Genomic DNA, 18,411 nt, shown 5'->3' with positions numbered 1-18,411 from the left:
ACTCAATTAACTCAAAACGACCATTAACCCCATAACCCCATAAGAATTACTTCAATACAGCTTCAGTCGATCGCTTATCAATTAAGCAGGGTCTCTAAGAATGGCAAATACCGTTATCGTTTTTTCCAATACATTAATTTATAAATATTTAAGTGATCGCGTCGTTTTCCCATCGATAGTCGATGGCGCGATGTGCCATCTCTATTATCAAAACCAAACAGATGCTGGCCGGAAAATCAACTGGGTTACTCGTGATAACTTAATCCCAGTGATAAGCGCAATGTCGTCCGGTGAACGAGTGGCCAAAGTGGTGCTGGTGGACATCGAGGGCACCACCACTTCGATTAGCTTTGTGCACGATGTCCTGTTTCCCTACGCCAAGCAGAATGTGGAGAAGTTTCTGAGGGATTTCTGGAAAGAAGATGATATAAAGCACATTGTCCAGGATCTGCAGCAAGTGCCCAAGTTTGCGGACTACAAGGCCCTGCTAAGTGCTCCTCCCACAGAAGTAGATATAGAACTGATTGCAGGCTTTGTGCGCTATCTAATTGATCAGGATCTGAAGGTCACGCCAATGAAAACGCTGCAGGGCTTGATTTGGGCGCAGGGCTACGCTAATGGAGAGCTGAAGGGCCAGTAAGTTCCCCCATGATCATTCAATATTCTCCTATCATGGCCATATAAGTTTCACAATCTGAACTCTAGGAGGTTATCAAAGAAAAGGCTTACTTAACGTCTGTTCCCAAAAATAATTCGTGTGTCTTTCTGAGATCCAAGCTTGGTGATTTTTGAAATATGTATGCCATGCTATCTGGAATTCTCCGTGCGGGAGAATATTGGTAATAAAGTAACAAAAAGTACAACGCCACTACTTTTTGTTAATGATAAATATTCTTTCGTTTCTTATTAATTAATAATTAGTGTATACGAAGACGTCCCTGCAGCTTTTGAGGCTTGGCGTGCTGCTGGCCTCCGTATTGCAGTCTACTCCAGCGGCAGTGTGGCTGCCCAAAAGCTAATATTCGGGCATAGTTTGGCCGGGAACCTGCAGCCGCACTTGAGTGCTTATTTCGACACCCATGTGGGACACAAACAGGAACAGCAATCCTATGAAAACATTGCCAAGCAATTGAAGGAGGACCCGAAGCAGATACTCTTTCTCACGGATATTCCAGGAGGTGAGTGGCTGATTCACACGAATCCCCATTCCTAACATTATTAATACAAAATTATATTTTAGAAGCGGCCGCCGCTTGCTCTGCTGGTTTGCAAGCCATAATTCTGCAGCGTCCTGGAAACGCCGCCTTAGCAGACGATCAAAAAGCTAGCTTCGAGTTGATTCCGGACTTTAAACCACTTCACAACCTGAAACTGCCGATTAATAAATCCCAGGCTTAGGTCATTCCAAAAAAGTATACATATATTGTGACTAGGTGCTTGGGAATTAGGTGAATCTCTAGAGGAAAGCTCGATCTACGCTGCACAGGTCGTCACCGCTGTCGTGGCTGGGCGTCTCGGTCGTCAGCCCCTGCGGACGTCGTCCGGACCGCTTGCTTCGTTGAGACTGCCTCGAACAAGACTTTTCTGAGCCATAGACCTTACGCAGTTGCTGCAGTTTAGTATCCGCATCGGGAACAGGACACTCGGACTTTTTCTTCCTACGTTGCCGGCTGCCCTCACACGAATGACGCAGTTCCTCGGTCCTGCAGGTATGGGTGAGCTTGCCCACTTCCGGGCCCCAGAACGTGGGTCCTTCCAGAAGAAGGGGAGCGGATTTCACCCGTTGACGCATCAACTCCATATGCAGTTCGTACTGGCGCTCCTGAAAAGCCTGCTCTGCCTTACGAGTGGCCAGCCGAATGGAGAGCAAGGCCTTGTGGGATTCGCTACAGAAAGAACAATGAATGTGCGCCAACTTAATATTTGATGAACTACTCACTTCAAGGACAGTGATTTCCAAGCCGGCGTTTTCCTCACCTCCCAATCGAATTGCGGGCGAGGATCATGATAGGTGCAGTTGTTCTTCAGCTCCTTAACCTTCTTCCTAGATACTTCAGCCCTTAATGTTGCCGCGAGATTGAGACGAGATACCGGGTGCAGCGGTGACACACTGGGCGTTCTTCTCTGGACCGGTTCCTCTGGCAACTCATAGATGCTCAGCGGTGGTAGTGGCTTCTCATCCTTTACGCTAGACCCTGGCTTTGGTTTCCTTACTCTACCGCGTCTTCCTCGACCTCTTGCTGCGCTGGAAGCACTACTACTTCGCTTCGACGAGGCGGTGGGCGATTGAATCTGTATCTTGGGAACTTCCTCCTGTTTGCTGAGTGGAAAATAGTTGCTTCGCGCAGGCTGAGCGGGTTTGGAAGGATTCGAACGAGCCTCTAAGCTAATCGCCTGCAGATCATTGACACTGAAGCACCTACGCAGCATTTCCCTTCGGCACTTGGCTCGTTCTGCCGTGTGCTGGCCAGGATTGGCAGCCTTCTGGCAGCGGTTCTGCGTCTGACTCTGCTTGTTGGTTTGCGTTTGAGTACCGTTGCTACTCGTGGACTTTGGCCTGCGGAACTCCGCTTCGAAGCTCTTAAGGGACCTCTTGAAATCCGCAACCTCCACAGCGAAGTCCTCCTTAAAGCTTTTCAGACGACTCAAGTCCCTAAGGCACTTGTCGTACTCGTCGCTTAGGCAACTGGAATTGGGAGTATGGACAACTGGGTGGGTAACGCATCTACCCTGTTGGTCGGGGATCACTAAGATTGCCGGCGGAGGAACAGGATCCAGCACCAAAGGACGTTTCTTTATCTTTTTCCCCTTGGAAGGCCGCTTCTTAGACTTTCCATGACCCACAGAACTGCTGCTGACACTGGCACTTCGCTCCACAGTTGGAGCAGTTGCTGCCTGAGATCGCAGTTCACGGCTGGTGCTTCGCAGGCTCTCCAGAGTGGAGTAGAACTCTGCTTGGTGCAGGTGCTTCACATCACAGTAGTCTAGGGAAAGCAAAATAATGGTGATGAGAATGTGGTGGTCTTTCTAATTGTCTATCTTTCTTATTTGAAATCATTGGACATTCACTAAAGACTATTGACGGAGAAAATTCAAGGTAAGGTAAAATTAACCACCAATATTACATTTCAAGGTGCAGATATTTGCACGCCGAACTCACCTGGTATACTGTCGTAGAACTTAGCTAGGGACCTGACCCCCATCTGGCTGCTCCACGCAGGTGTCTCCGCCTCCGGCTGCGAAGTGTGAGCCTGGTCGGGCGGCTTCTTTCCGCCAAGGGAGCAGAGCTTGGGCCGATTGTATACCGGAGCCGGACAGTTATTGCACGGATCGATGGGCACTTTCACACAGGAATTCAGATAGTGCGAGCTCATGCTGCGGGAAGCGGAAGTGTTCCTACTGGAAAATCTTTAATTGTTGCAAACGCGCTTTATCAATACCAAGCACAACATACTGTTGTTGCCAGCGGTAACCTCCCACTGTTTGTTTTTGTGCACTTCCGTTTTGGGCACACCATTCGCCAGGTCACGCACCGCATTGCTGTCCTGGTTTCGGATGCACTTCGTCTGCGCAGTCGCAAGGGCTAGGAAATTCTCAGTTGAGGCCTCAGTAAGCCAGATACCCTTTCCTAGAATGTACATATGTTTACATTAATTGAAATATTAATATTTCTAAAAGTTTCACGGGCTAAAAAATTTATCCATCTAGATGGCAGATTAATTTGTGAAGGAAAACAAAATATCTGTTGTGGTCCTAACAATGGATACACCAATCAAGGGGATGTTAACTATGGTTAAATATGATATGTTTGATATGTATGTATGAGTTTTGTTTTATTTGTTCAAATCCTATATAATGTTGATCACAAAAGATTATATCACAAGTTGGGGAATTTATAATGAATCATATTGAGTGCTTAAATGGGCTGTCAATCAATGCGTTTTAAGCAAGAATTGTATATCCTTGCAAAAAAAGACATTTAATTGACACATTTTTTACAACTGTGAAGTACATCATCGTCCCTATGTACAACTTGCTGCTTAGGTTTAGAGCAAAAGACGACTGTTGGCGAATATTCCCTGCGTGCTTTAACTTTACACCTTATATAATTCCCGATATAGACATGGCCAGATCGAATCGGCTAGTGATCCTCATCATAAATACATAAAAAATTTCATAAATTTTATCGAATTTTATCGTTGGAGCCTTGCTCCAACTCCAGTCCAACGCCAAATTAGTAATCATAATCATTTTGCTGACCTCCTCCTCGTAGGTAACTACAAATAAACAAATATATAGAAATAGATCTACAAATTCAAAATAAGGCGGTAGAAAAAATTGAAATATCGATGAGCATGTACTAAAAATCGAATTCAAAGACCAACAAGAGCCAACCTAAAATCCACGGCTATCGATACTTGCCGAGCAGCCATCGATGTTCAAGAAATAGAAACAGTGTGTAACAATTGACATCGGTCCATCACTGACTCGCAGAAAACAAAGACCAAACACCACCAAACAGCAGAGGCGGCGTATTTCGCTAGCGGAACGCGAAACAATCGACTTCACCTGTGCGCGTGATTTGTGCTAACGTCATTGTGAAACGAGCGCATCGAAAATCGGCGAGTTTTCTGGCGGATATTTTGGAGGCCCCCACCGCAGCCACTCACACACGCAAACATGAGGCTGTTTGCGGCAGCAACAGTTGCGCTTGTATTGCTTCTGGGCCAAGCAGCTGGCGAGGAGCTCGTGGAGGAGCGAGCGGGACAGGCACAGGGCGATGCGGAGGTGAGTGTGCGTGTGTTGTTTTGTTATGATTCAGCAACGCGGCTATTTCCACATAAAAACGCTTTCGCGAGGCAAAAAGTAACGTAATCCCCTTCAAAGTGACTAAGGCTTGGGGGCAGGGATAACGGTTCGACATTAAGCGGAAAATATGCAATTTTACAGTTAGCTCTCACTCGCTCTCACCCGCTTGCCCAAAAACACATACACAGAAGCTCACCTGCTCACCCACACCGAACACACCCATACTCACACACATTCGCCATATTGGCTGATGTCCCTTGTTTATTTTCTCTTTTTAAGTACACTGACAAAAAAGGATGTCAACTGTCCAGCCTCAGAGGTTAAAGTGCAAATTGAACAATGATTTCCATGTTGAATGAAATCTGAGATATTCTCAGCAAAAAATGTTTAATCGCGAGTTTTAAAGAATAGCCCATTCTTGCTACTGTATTTCTCTGAAAAGCTCTATTTTTTCAGCTTTCCGTTCAGTGCTCCACTTTCCTCTTTCCGCTTATCTACGCCTATTTTGGCCTTTGTTTATTCTGCGACGTGTCAGCTGTTTGCTTATTTTGACCGATAGAACCCCATTGATCCCCAGACTGCGTTGTTTTTGCAAGTGCTTCTTATCGGGGTATTTTAATAGGCCCCACTAGTCCGTTTAAAATTGCTTTGTGCCGGAATGGCGTTTTAATTTCTGCCTTTAAGTGCACTTTTACGTCCGTTTAAACGCAGGCCACTGTTTATTTTCTTTTTGCGGAAAAGCCTTGCATTTCAAATCGAATGATTTCTAGCAAGTAACTCAATAGAGAGTTATGAGGCTAACGAAAGGAAATAGGATTCATCCCTCTAACAAGCGACAGCCCCAATATTAAGTTCGTCCCAACCATCCGCTTGTATTTACTGTTTCAACTTAGTTATTTTAGTGTTTGCACTCAAGGAGTATACCTGATATATTTTTTAAAAGTCCGGATCTTCTACATTGCTTACACTATTAGCTACAGCAATCAATTGCCCACTTAGTACTGAGATTTGTATCCAGCAAATTGTTACGCAAACAAGTTTATTTAGAAAGCGATGAGTATCTCAACGAACAATAGGCTTTTATTTAGTCTAGCAACGTCAGCTTCTTGAAGTGTATTCTGTTTGCATTCATAATTAGAATGGCAATACAGGTTGCACACAAATGCTGCAACTAGCCTTTCTAGAGACTTAAACAGAAATGAAATAAATATTTATAGAAAAAAATTTATTTTTTGATCGTTGTGATTTTATATGATTAGAAAAATTCTTTACGATATTTCTCCCAGCTGCAACCTTAGAATTTGAGTATTAAGAATTGAAATGGAAGGGTCATTTTATTGGGCCAAATCGATTGACTGCTAGATATTACCAAATTTGTCAGTGAGCAATCCCTAATTGATGATATCAACTGAAATAAATAATTCCGAGAAGTCTGTGCAAACTTATGAGCACACCACTGCGAGAACCTGAACAGATTTCGAATTGTGATTAACCGATCCATGATTCAGACGGGGAACAGATTTCAATTTAAATAAATTAAATTTTCTGTTTGTGGTACTCCAAAACGAACGCCCTCCCGCCCCTGTGCCACCAAGTAATGGGCCAGATTAATGACTGAGAGAGCACCGCATGGTGCCACCTTACCTTCCGAGGAAAGCTGGCCGGGCTTTGGGGTGATGCCATTTGGAGCAGCGTCATCAATATCAATTAAATAGCCGGTAGCCAGCAGGGCGAGAACGGGAAACAGAACCAGAAAAAATCGCACAGCATAAATCATACTCCGGCAAGCAAAATATTTGTATATGCAAATAATTAAATATAGCGTAAAAAGGGTTCAACGAGTTAAAGCCACAGCATTGTGGGTGGCGGAGGGGTTTGCAATAGTCCGGCCACTTGAATTATTTACCGCGTCGCATTTAAAATGTTGAATTTTAATTTGACGCATGGCTCAATGGAAGCAAAAATAAGTTTAAATAAATAGCGTTTTGAGAGCTAGACCCTTAGTCGACAGAGTGTTACCCATCGCTAAGCTATGTCAATCCAAAAAACATTTGAAAACTCGTCTAGGCACAAGCCATTTACAAGCATAACAAGTTTCGTGTAAAAAACAATAAATATTAATGCTGTATGATGTTCTATTCACCGCATTGACTTGTCTTGGATGTTGACCTTTTTCACTCTTAGGACTAGAGTTAAATATCCATTATGGTTTTGGCGCTCGTTGAAGATGCCCCGTGTGCTGAAATCAAAAGGTATGCGTATGGTATAAGAAGCACTGAAACACACGCACAGAGACTAGAAAGAATGCATGGGTAAATTTGCATAAATGAATATTATTGCGGAACTATATGCGCGGATAAAGCCACACACACAACACATTCGCGCAAATATTTATGGGTACAAACGAGCATAATATGCGAGTATAATATACATATTCATTCAGTCAAGTCCGCGGCAAGATTCGCACAAATCATGCTTACTTACTTACGGGGGCCACTATTGTCTCACAAATCTCTGCCGGCGGACTGGAGTGGTTGGCGGAGGGGCTTGTGGCTGCCATTTAGGAAATCAAATCGGATGATTCACGAACCACAAAAACAAGCCAGCAAGAGACAGACAAAGGAATGAGAAGCGATGTACGAATCTATCGACGTCTCTGCCAGCAAATTGTCGGCGGTTGTCAAATGCGAATCTTCTTTCTGGCGTTTGGCTTTATGCAAATCAGGCCTGGAAGTGCTGACTCCGCCCGTCGAGGACTCCATCTATCCATCCACCCATCGATCCATGCATTTGTCTGGGCGTCCTTCGTATAATTTTGAGCATGATTTGCCGCCTAATAGAAATGCCAAAGGAAATTACGGCCCTGGGCCCACTAAATGGTTCGGCCAGCCCAAGACAACGAGACCCAATCACTCCCACTATCGCAACCCCGCCTCCAGTCCCAATCCCTGTCCCTATACCAATACCAATACCCCACTCCCCACACAGGGCGCAAATTAGCACCCAGGGGAGCTGTGAAGGCAAAGTTTATAATGAGCTTGGCCAGGAGGGGCCATGTTTGGGTAAATGGCAGGGAGTGCGGCATGTGTGCGTGTGTGTCTCCATTGTATGATTGGAAATTTAAGCAGGCATCCCGAGTGCTGATGCATTAAATATATAGAATCTTCCAAAAATTAATACTCTTCATCTAAGTTCGCTAGCAACTATCAAGGTATGAAAACGAGCTATATAACTATAAGATTTCAGTCTGTGGGTTATCAAAGGAGTTTAGCTATTTCCACCTCTTGATTTCTGTCAGCACTGTTCCATTGTGCCGGTGTGGAGCGACTCGGATTGCGATGGTTAATGCATAAGCTTAAAACTATGAGTGGAGCGGGGTCGGAGGTCAGGGGACCGACTATTGACTGTGGGTTTGGTTGGGTTGGGTTGCCGTGCCATCATGCCGATGGGGGGCGGTTCGGATGGGACTGCAGGTGTCCTGATGCCAGAAAGCACCCAACAATGCCAATATCATTCCATAGATGGTTGCGTGAAGCGTGGACGGAATTTAAAATTTCACCATCGGTTATTAGTTGGTGCAAGGTTTGGAATTCCCCAAATCAGCACATAAAGTGCACGCTCAAATGTGGTAAGCATTCGAAGACTCGATTTAATACCAAGGCAGAATAAATCAATTTCTGGCGGAGCTGACTGGAGTAAATGAGCTTGCACGCATGGTGTTTGTTTACTCAATTTTCAAAACAAATGAAGTTATTATGAGCAAGAAGTGGGAGATATTAGTCCTGGGGCTAACATGATCTATAAGGTACCTATCTATCAGCTGAAAAGAATAAGATGTAAGTCAGTACAGATAAACAGGTATGGTTGTTTTCGTGTACAGAAAACAGCAATTAACATAACTTTTTACATGCTCTCTTAAAAATCACACTTAGTTGCCTAATCCTAAGCTAACATGGATGAGTTCAAGGACAATAGAGGCAACAGAAAATAAAAACTACACTATAAGGACCCACTGCAGCCAGTGTGTATTCAGATCCTAGCACAGGGAGCTAAAAGTAGATTTTATTAAGAAATCACAGCATTATGTAAATTCAGACTCACAGCAGGCAAGCGAAGAAAGCCCCTTCCAAGGTTAATGTCTTTATTAACACTAAAACACGCCCAAAACGTGCGCACCTCATCAAAGCCCGAAAGCGTGGCATCTTCACCTTGGACTCAAGTGTGTTGCACAACGCAGATACTCAGATTCCGACTCAGATTCGGATTCAGTGAGCTAACCCGCTATAACCCCCCGAAAGTTTTAATCTCATACCGGTTTCTCGACTTGTGCATAGGTGGGGTGGGGATGGGAGCTTGGGATTCACAGAGCCGGTCGTGCGTAAGTGGATTTCAAAATGTTAATGGGCTGCGTGGAAAAATTAAGTCGCCAATGACAGAATATTTCCGCGATGATGATGGTGGTGCTGCATTTATTTGCACGGCGAACGGGCCAATCGCTTTAATTAAACTTTAATTAAAAACAACACAAGCCAAATTGCCAATTTGCAGCGACTGCGCCGCTACTGCGACGTAACGTTTGTTCGCTGATGTTTGCGATGATTCAATTAAAGTTTTTCAACACTGGCTTAATACCCCGCTCCCCCTCGTTTCGATGGCATTACGTTTAATATTTCCCCGGAACCGTTTACACTGGCAGATTTTCTGTTTACACGCGAGTTCAGTAAGCCAGTGACTGCAGCAGGAGCTTATGGTGTTGGCGCGTTGTGTTTGCCCAGATCAGGGAATTCGATTGGCTGATTGATGGAAAGTGTTCCGGAAAGTAAGCGCGCCAAAATACACACATTAAGTACATATGCAGCTTATGGCGCGCACGGGAGTTAAACAGCACTTTTCAGTTAAATCAGTTTTGCATAATTTAGGTTTGTCACACGATTCATTGCACTATATTCGAGTTACTGAATAACTGAATAGAATGAAATGGAACTTGCAGTTACCTTACACTGGACGCAACTATTTTTTAAACACTATACCATTACCGAATGCAATACTTTGAACAATTTCTGGAACTCGAAGAATCCCCTTTTACATACATATTAGCCAGAATGGTCTGGTGACAGAAACCACTATCCATAATCCCTAGATGCGCTCAGTGCACACGAGTGTACTAAAAGATGGCAACAGGCTTACGACCGACTGCGTATTACATAAACTGGTTGCTCTTTTGCCAAGGAGTTGCCAGGACAACAAACGGAGCGAAGTTACCAGTGGGCGTGGCGCAGAACTTAAAAACCCATCATCGTGTTTGGTATGGCTTGCGATGTTGTTTAAAATGCCATAAGTTTAATTGAAAAACAAGCTCCGGCAGCGCATAGCTCCAACCTACCATGGCTCCATCGCTTAGTCCCAACGCTCCATTCCCGGACCCTCGATCCACCCACTCAACATAATCAGCTTGAGCATCAGGCGGGCATCAACGTCGCTTGCAGTGACGCAACCGCTGTCAAAAGTTTTTATGCATTTTTCGGCTTTTTGTCACGACGTCAGCGGCAATGAGGATGAACGACCAAAACGTCAACAAGACGCCCAGTATTCCAGTCCCCCAAACTACCCGATGACCCCATCCATCCCGTCCCACATCTCATCCTCACATTTTGCCGGCTGCTGTCGCTGTCAACTGCAATGTTTCAGCAGCAATAGCAGAAATACACTTAGGAAATAATGGGGTTTCACAGCTGCCATTAAGTCCATTAGGCTCTAAGCTACATAGGGCTTAACTGAATACTAAGACAGGATTTGATGATGTGGCCTAAGGATATTTTATTCTAAAAAATGGTGGCGAAATTGTCTTACTACTCTCTTTTTTTCACCTTTTCAACCAATTATCAATTATGTTATCCATAGGGAATGAATTATTGCAAAACAAATGCAATCTATTAGTTGGTATACTTGACACATCGATGCTGTTACAACACTTCAAGATATTTCATTTTCCTAAGTGGTCCAACTGAAGCAACAGTCAAAGCAATCCAGAGATTGTTGGCCGGCTTTTTGCGATTCCGACTTTTTTGAATTATTCAGCAAAATCCGTCTGTAGTGTTCCACTGACTGTCTGTCAACGGCTTTCAGCATTTGTGTCTCATCATTTATCGATGGATTGTGCTGCAATGCCCCACCAACCGGTTCGATGTGGCTCGCATCGTTTCAGTTTCGTTACGGCGGTTAATTAGTTTTTGTGGCCTGAAAAGCCCAGTCAAGCGTTGGCCAGTGATTGACTTGATTGGTCGTCTGATGTCCCGATCCGTTGCCGCAGTTTGACCGCAATTGCAGTTGCAATTATGCGGAGTTCATTAGGCTTTAGGCCCGGCTGGCCGAGCAGGTGCATATGGGGGCGGTGCATCGGGTGCATCGATTAACTGAGCCTTTGGGGGCGGAGGTCGTGCTTTCATTTAAAATTAACCCTAAACCCCCATGTGCCATGATGCTTTTCTGAATTGGAAATTAAGGGGATTTTCTCGCATTCTCGCTTGTGGTTGGTTGGTTGCTTATTAGATGTAAGGTGCATTGCAAAAGTTTTAGTCATTTAGAGAAGCTTTCCCAGAATAACATTCCTTTTAATCATAGGAATGTGATAAGCTATCATAATTAATTAAACAGGATCGATTGCATCACAAATCATAATGATAATCAAGCGTTCAATTTAACAAAAACCATGCCTGTTGTATTCTGTGTTTGAACTAATAAGCGAACTTATTTGGCTTGACTGGTATAATAACCCGGAATCATTTGTGGGATTAACCATACTGGTGGTGAACTGGCTCAGGCTTGTTAGCCGCACTTAATAGTAAAATCACACAATCACCACACGGCTTGGCTTGCCCCATTGAAACATCACCCACTCCCTTACAAAGACGCACTAACTCCAATTTGGCATCTGGATCGATCACCAACGCCTGCTACAATTCCAAACGAAATCTCAATGTGTGTATCCTCATATGTGTTTTGCCTTTTGTTTCGTCCTTCCCCACAACTCACACCAATCCCCAAACACACCAATCCGTTTAAATCCTCGAAACCCGTACACATAGAGCACGGAATCTTCGGAAACGACAACGGATCAGGCGGTGAGTGAGCCGCCGATCACGCTGTTCCACGTTCTGAATCCCGGCGAGCGGGAGTATTTGTCGCCCAACCTGATCGGTGTCCAGAACATTGCGATGACCTTTCTGCCCCTGTCGATGAATTTTGTGAATATCATCGACGCCTTTCGTGAAATCACCGCCGGAGTGCGCTATGAGATACTGCTGAATGCGCTAAACACGAAGGCAATACAGCCGGCGGAAGCGGACATAGTCTGCCGTCTGGTCATCCTGGAAAAGCCTTGGCTGCGCACCCAGTGGGGCGACAAGCACCGCGAGCTGGTCACCTCCAATTGCACAGACTCGGCGGAGAACTCGGTGGCCGGAGATCCGGCAGAGAAGGCCCGTCTGCTTAACGAGAAATACGTGAGTAATAGCATCTTTAATGGCGGTCAGAGGAAAGAACTGAGCGACGCAGAGATGGCCAATCTGGAGTCACAGATACTCACTAACCTGGGACCTATGAGGCGGAAGGTCAGTCTGACCAAATCCGCTCCAGCGACTCCTGTTCCTGCACCTTCTCCTGCTGCTCCTTCTCGTGCCGATGCTGCCCCTCTGGATTCCGCAGCTCCTGTTGTATTAACCGCATCCATAACAGTCACCAAGCTAAGTCCACCTGACGCCACTAATGAGACGGCCACGGCAATTAGCATTGATGATGTGGAAAAAAAGACAGAAGAGGTGGAGGACAAGCCTGAAGAGGAGGTCGTAGCCACCACCACAATCGCCACGGAGCTGAACGAAAATGAAAAGCGTTGGCTCGACGATTTCCTATCGGTGGGTGCGTATAATTTCGAGAAGAGCCAGGAGAAGGGGCAGCAACAGGAGGAGGCCGGCCGGGAGCAGAAGGATCCCGAGGTGGAGGCTACTACCATACCAACAGCATTATCATGAATATCCTCATTATCATCCCAGACACACACACACACACACAGTCCATCGTTCAGAGTCTCTGTCTTTCTCACATAAATACCCAGCCCACTCTTTATAGATACTCACCCTAATGCGAACAATAAAAAAGGAAAATGTTATTTAATTGAATTTATTTAAGCCTGCCTTTTCACCTGATGACACCCCGCGGAACACTTATTTCACCTTAATAATCAAATGAGTTTCCGCTCTCAAATTACGGCCGCAATCTGTTTAACCCGCCGTATCTTAGCCGTATTCCTGGCACCTGTGCAGGGGCCATCTGCACCTGTCTATATGTCTTGGCTGTGGACTGGGGTTGTGTTGGCCCCAAGTGCCGCTATGTATGAGAGGTTAAGTGGGTGGAGGCTCAGGATTCCCCTCCTGCTCGCCGTGTAGTGCCCACGGTGTCGACAGAAGCTGAAATACACAGAGTGGTGCGAGGCAAGTGTTCTCATTATCCTCGTGCTCTACTTTTTACAGCGGTTGACTCTGTGGTGCCACGCACAGTGGGTCTAGGCGATTTGTCTCCGGCGGTCGGTGGCCACTTTCCACCCGACATGACGGCGAGAGCATAAGGGGTTGAGTAATCAATGACACAATCTGCAATTTTAATGGTGGCGACGCTGCTCCAGAGCGTGGGTTTTCCAAGTGTGAGCCATTTGATCGCAATCCATTGATTGGAAAATTTTGTGAGCAGGACTATCTACATTGTACCATATTGAATTTAAACTGAATGGGCATTTGGTCTTTACCGGATTTCGTCATTTAATAGCCACTTTGTTACTTTAAATTTGGTTTCTAATTAATAAATCTATTATTTAATTACTTTGTTTAAATCCAGCTGCCGTTGGGGGAAATAAATTACATTTGAACGCGGAAATTCGCTTCAATCTGTGTTAGACATGTTCAACAATCGGAAATTCCTTTGCCAACATTATTTCCAACCCATATGAGTGCCTAATGAGCTCCTGGAAAAGTCATCGCGGAATAAATTAATTAAGTGCTTTGAAAACGAGAAACATTCAGTTCAGTTGCATTGCTGATTTACGGCAACTGTCAGAAAGTATAGCGTCGCTCTCAGCACTTCACTGTCTATACATCCGAATGGATTTCACGGACCATTGCACACTGCTCCCACCCACAGGAGCCACCTGCTCCATGCCCAGACCCTCCTCTGTGGCCCCAGGGTCGTGGAAACATCATTTACGATATAATTCTTATTGAAATACACATTTGAATTAACAGTTCCCGCCGTGTCGATGGAATGGGATGGGATAGGATGCGATGGGATGGGCTGAAGTGGGTTGGATAGTAGCCCAGGCCAGTTGAACTGAGCTGAGGCTGGAAAAGGGAGTGCTGAGCAGTCAGCTTAATAAATTCATGTTGGGGCACAGTCTGCACACATCGAAGGGGATGACCACGGACCCCCAGACCCAGCGACGGCCTCTTTTTGTGTTCCTGTATTTTTAATTATACACACGTCGTAGCCATTACATTCCATTCGGTATTGTTGTCGCAGCTACATAGGTGACCTGCACTCCAAAAATATTTCCCCTGCATTTCGGTCTGAAAGTTTCTTAAGCCGCACATACGGTAAAATTGACGCAGGCGGATCAATTTTAGGAATTTTTGAATAAATAAGTATATATGGAGCACTCCCTCCAAGGACAAACAGTAGTGTAGAAGATATAATTCGTCCTTTCCCCCCTCAACTTACATGTTTTCCTAGTCCTTGTAGGCCATAAAATGTTTCGAGTGTGGTTCCACCTGCAGTCCTCATCCGCATTCGGCATGCCAGTTGCCCGGGTGCGACAGCAGGAGCAGACATTTGGCTCCTGGCTGTGGATGTGGATTTGGCAGAGACTGGGGCTCCGGATCCTCAGAAACCAACTCCCATCAACGGCATCAACATATTACTCGTACCATCCTCGATGCCAGCCGGCAAACGAATATCCAGCCGAAATGTTTGGTTTAATTGGTTTTGTGTTCGGCATTGAATGGTTTATGGGCCGCCTGTGTCAGTCGATGTTATTCTTGGCGTATCCCACCATTCTGGGGCTGCCTTTGTACCGCCATGTTCCTTGCCGCAACTTTTCCAGCCACGTGTACTAGAATGATGTGTCGTTTTGTCAGATTCGGTAATGTAAATTCAGACATGTCCTTGTTTCACCTACATTCGCATATAACTTATGTTTTCTCCATAACCCCCCACTGCTCCTGGTGTCGGAGGTCTGATGCGGTGACAGCTGTGTGTCTGTTTGTAATGGATAAGTGTTTCCCTGTTCCGTAATTAGCACAAGATTAACGAAGTCTCAGACAGCAAACAAAGGGCTGATTTGGCTGTCTTTTGCCTTAATGCGTGGAATGTCTGGGTGGAGTATAGTCTATAGGCTTAGCGGAATCTTCACTCGTCTTTTTCCCATCCAAGAAATAATGAAAGGGTATAGAAGGAGGCAAAACATTTCGAAAATATAAGTCAAAGTAGGGCCTGGAGCTAACCTGTCAATGTCGTTTGCGTCCCAGTCCAAATTCAGTTCACTTTACTCGGTTACCTCAGTCCGAAGCCACTAGACATATATTTTTTAATATTTTGTAAGGTTCGTAAATATTTCACTTCTTTTTTAAAGTTTATTAATCGATAAACAAGGCTTGTGCAGAGATTCCTTCCATTATGGAGCGATTCGCACTGACAACCTGCATTCGCCGTGTCTGGATCATGTCCGGATGGCTGCGCCAAGAGGCGGCAATAGCAGCCGGCATGTTGGTGGTGCAGCGACACCAGGTCGAGCTGAGGAATAAGGAGGAGGAGGAGGGGCTTAATGTCGGACAGCAGGCTGCACCCAGTGGCGGCGACATGGGCGTGGACTCGCAAGGAAGACTCCGCCGTGTGCGGCTGCTAGACGACTACATCGTGCCCTTTGAGTGCGGTCTTTGATTCTCGATCCGCATCTCCTGTTCGCCGATCTGGTTCTGGGCCACAGCGCAGTTCATTTCGCATTCGGAGTAGTTGACATTTAAGTAGTTCGATTCGTGAAACCGCTTCCCCAAATTTTGGTCAGACGGAATCTTCATTGCGTGCTCTACGTGGACGGAGAACGAAAACAAATATTTTAATCGAAGATATAGCCCCAAAAAGCATGTTATTGTAAATTTTATATTTTCACGAGTAGTTCGCGTTAATCTCGACGTTTTAGCGACTTTAAAATTAAACAATCATAGCATCTCAATGTTTATAGAGGCTTACTGAGTCTATAAAGCTAGATTGGATTCCATCAAAGGTTGGAACTAGCCTGGAATTAAATGGCATCTGTTTGTAAGGTATTGAATGAGGTAAGGGATGAGGGAAATCATAAAAATCATCTGCTGCATCTGCGTCAGTAGAATGTACATACCCCATGCCTAAACTAAATTTTCTTGCGCTTATTGTTCCCAAGTTCTAGACGTTCCCTAGGAACAGACGGGTGAATGGACGGACATGGCCAGATCAAATCGAAGTTGTTTACCACGATGCAGTTACTGCTTATATAATTAAGCTAGATTACCATGTTATCGGTATTAGCCCATTGTCCCAGTTTTTTATGTGTGTATACATTTTTTGCAGGTCCATCGCAGCAGACGCAGCGCGAACGATATCTTGGGTGGACATAAGCCTTATGATGAAGAGGCGGCGAAGGCGCAGCTACAGAAATCTCTGGACAAACTGACCGCGGGAGAGGGTCCCCATTACAAGTAAGTTTGTACTCATTAATTCAGGTGATTAAACCCATTAAGTAAGAGCAAAGGGTATGCTAGATTTAGTGTAACAGATTAAATTTATTATATTAATTAGCATTAAGTATTAAGTATTTTTCTAATTCATTATAATTGACTCGCCCGTTTGCTGTGCTCTAGAATCGTGAAAGTATACTCAGCATCGCGGCAAGTGGCTTCAGGCATCTTGACCCGCATCGATGCGGATCTAATCGATGGGTCGGAGGAGCAGCACCGCTGCATCGTGGATATCTGGACAAAGGTCTGGGTGAGGAAGGATGAGCACGAAATTACCTTCAAGTGCCGCAACCAGCCGGTGGTACAGGCCCGACACACGCGATCCGTGGAGTGGGCCGAGAAGAAGACACACAAGAAGCACAGCCATCGCGCATTTGACAAGGTGGACCACCTCTTCTACAAGTTCCAGGTGCGATTTGGCCGTCGCTACGTAAGTACCGCCGAGCGCCAGATGCGCCTGCGCATTTTCCGTCAGAACCTGAAGACCATCGAGGAGCTAAACGCCAACGAGATGGGCAGCGCCAAGTACGGCATCACGGAGTTTGCTGATATGACCAGCTCGGAATACAAGGAACGCACGGGACTCTGGCAGCGTGATGAGGCGAAGGCCACTGGCGGATCGGCGGCTGTCGTACCGGCTTACCATGGTGAACTGCCAAAGGAGTTCGACTGGAGGCAGAAGGATGCTGTCACCCAGGTGAAGAATCAGGGATCCTGCGGTTCATGCTGGGCCTTCAGTGTGACGGGCAACATCGAAGGCCTGTACGCCGTGAAAACGGGCGAATTGAAAGAGTTCTCCGAGCAGGAGCTGCTCGACTGTGATACCACGGATAGTGCCTGTAACGGCGGCCTCATGGACAATGCTTACAAGTAAGTTACGCGGGAATGGACATTACGATGCAGATACTTATGTGACACTTCTTCCGCAGGGCCATTAAGGATATTGGCGGCCTAGAGTACGAGGCTGAGTATCCATACAAGGCCAAAAAGAATCAATGCCACTTCAACAGGACTTTGTCCCACGTTCAGGTTGCCGGATTCGTGGATCTGCCGAAGGGAAATGAGACCGCCATGCAAGAGTGGCTGCTTACCAATGGTCCCATTTCGATCGGTAAGTCGATGACGAAAATTAACCCCAAAGCCCACTTAACCAGATGATTTTTCTAGGCATCAATGCGAATGCTATGCAGTTCTATCGCGGCGGAGTTTCCCATCCGTGGAAGGCCCTCTGCTCCAAGAAAAACCTCGACCACGGTGTTCTGGTTGTGGGGTATGGCGTCTCCGACTATCCCAACTTCCACAAGACCCTGCCCTACTGGATTGTGAAGAACTCGTGGGGTCCGCGCTGGGGAGAGCAGGGCTATTATCGCGTTTATCGTGGTGACAACACCTGCGGCGTCAGCGAAATGGCCACCTCGGCTGTGCTGGCCTAGACTTGCTTTGAGTCCAATTATATACAAGCATACGACTATATCTAGGTTAATAATTCAGCCAGTAACTTTGTGTACAATTAATTCCTTTTCCATGTTTTTCAACCGACACGATGAGGGAGTCGTTGAGTTTCAAAACTTTGCCAATATAGTATAATCATTTCAGACATCTGTAATCTCACGAAAAAGTCTGCATCCACATATTCCGCTTTAATTGAAAATAACAATAAATTGTACAAGAATTAAAACCTGTTTGGGCTTACTATTGAATCCACGGCAGCCTTGGCCGCAGCAACAGTTGGTCATAGAATCAATGGAAGAAAAATATTTCGATTTTAATAGAGAAGTATTAAATT

At 45.5% G+C, this 18,411-nt stretch overlaps 4 protein-coding genes across 10 annotated transcripts; 3 read left to right on the top strand and 1 right to left on the bottom strand.

The window, feature by feature from the left end:
• Window positions 1–203: 203 nt before the first annotated feature.
• Window positions 204–1,417, top strand: LOC6613917 (enolase-phosphatase E1). Of its 2 annotated transcripts, none has more exons than XM_002038346.2 (3): window positions 204–636; window positions 922–1,178; window positions 1,241–1,417. In XM_002038346.2, exons 1-3 carry the CDS (start codon window positions 281–283, stop codon window positions 1,396–1,398), a joined length of 771 nt encoding a protein of 256 aa, XP_002038382.1. In that variant the 5' UTR covers window positions 204–280; the 3' UTR covers window positions 1,399–1,417. The 2 variants fall into 2 exon arrangements, with proteins under 2 accessions (XP_002038382.1, XP_032579082.1); XM_032723191.1 differs by lacking the exon at window positions 204–636 and adding an exon at window positions 712–839.
• Window positions 1,404–5,287, bottom strand: LOC6613916. 2 transcript variants are annotated; one of them, XM_032723190.1, is made up of 5 exons: window positions 5,039–5,287; window positions 3,455–3,628; window positions 3,161–3,399; window positions 1,940–2,984; window positions 1,404–1,886 (listed from the first exon to the last, which is right to left on the bottom strand). In XM_032723190.1, the coding sequence occupies exons 3-5, from the start codon at window positions 3,372–3,374 to the stop codon at window positions 1,457–1,459; spliced, it is 1,689 nt and encodes a 562-aa protein (XP_032579081.1). In that variant the 5' UTR covers window positions 3,375–3,399; window positions 3,455–3,628; window positions 5,039–5,287; the 3' UTR covers window positions 1,404–1,456. The 2 variants fall into 2 exon arrangements, with proteins under 2 accessions (XP_032579081.1, XP_002038381.1); XM_002038345.2 differs by having other exon boundaries at window positions 3,161–3,396.
• On the top strand, window positions 4,477–18,303 carry LOC6613915 (putative cysteine proteinase CG12163). Of its 2 annotated transcripts, XM_002038344.2 has the most exons (6): window positions 4,477–4,788; window positions 11,895–12,311; window positions 16,459–16,586; window positions 16,749–17,495; window positions 17,555–17,736; window positions 17,793–18,303. In XM_002038344.2, the coding sequence occupies exons 1-6, from the start codon at window positions 4,681–4,683 to the stop codon at window positions 18,056–18,058; spliced, it is 1,848 nt and encodes a 615-aa protein (XP_002038380.1). In that variant the 5' UTR covers window positions 4,477–4,680; the 3' UTR covers window positions 18,059–18,303. The 2 variants fall into 2 exon arrangements, with proteins under 2 accessions (XP_002038380.1, XP_032579080.1); XM_032723189.1 differs by lacking the exon at window positions 11,895–12,311 and having other exon boundaries at window positions 4,481–4,788.
• On the top strand, window positions 12,839–16,452 carry LOC116801769. 4 transcript variants are annotated; one of them, XM_032723195.1, is made up of 2 exons: window positions 12,839–15,449; window positions 15,515–16,452. In XM_032723195.1, exon 2 carries the CDS (start codon window positions 15,529–15,531, stop codon window positions 15,790–15,792), a length of 264 nt encoding a protein of 87 aa, XP_032579086.1. In that variant the 5' UTR covers window positions 12,839–15,449; window positions 15,515–15,528; the 3' UTR covers window positions 15,793–16,452. The 4 variants fall into 4 exon arrangements, with proteins under 4 accessions (XP_032579086.1, XP_032579085.1, XP_032579083.1 ...); XM_032723194.1 differs by having other exon boundaries at window positions 15,505–16,452; XM_032723192.1 differs by having other exon boundaries at window positions 12,839–15,454.
• Window positions 18,304–18,411: the final 108 nt, after the last annotated feature.

Source organism: Drosophila sechellia, chromosome 3R (assembly GCF_004382195.2).
Source record: "Drosophila sechellia strain sech25 chromosome 3R, ASM438219v1, whole genome shotgun sequence".
NCBI lineage: Eukaryota > Metazoa > Arthropoda > Insecta > Diptera > Drosophilidae > Drosophila > Drosophila sechellia.
Note: the sequence above shows the minus strand (reverse complement) of the source record. Positions and strands in the feature narration are given on the sequence as shown.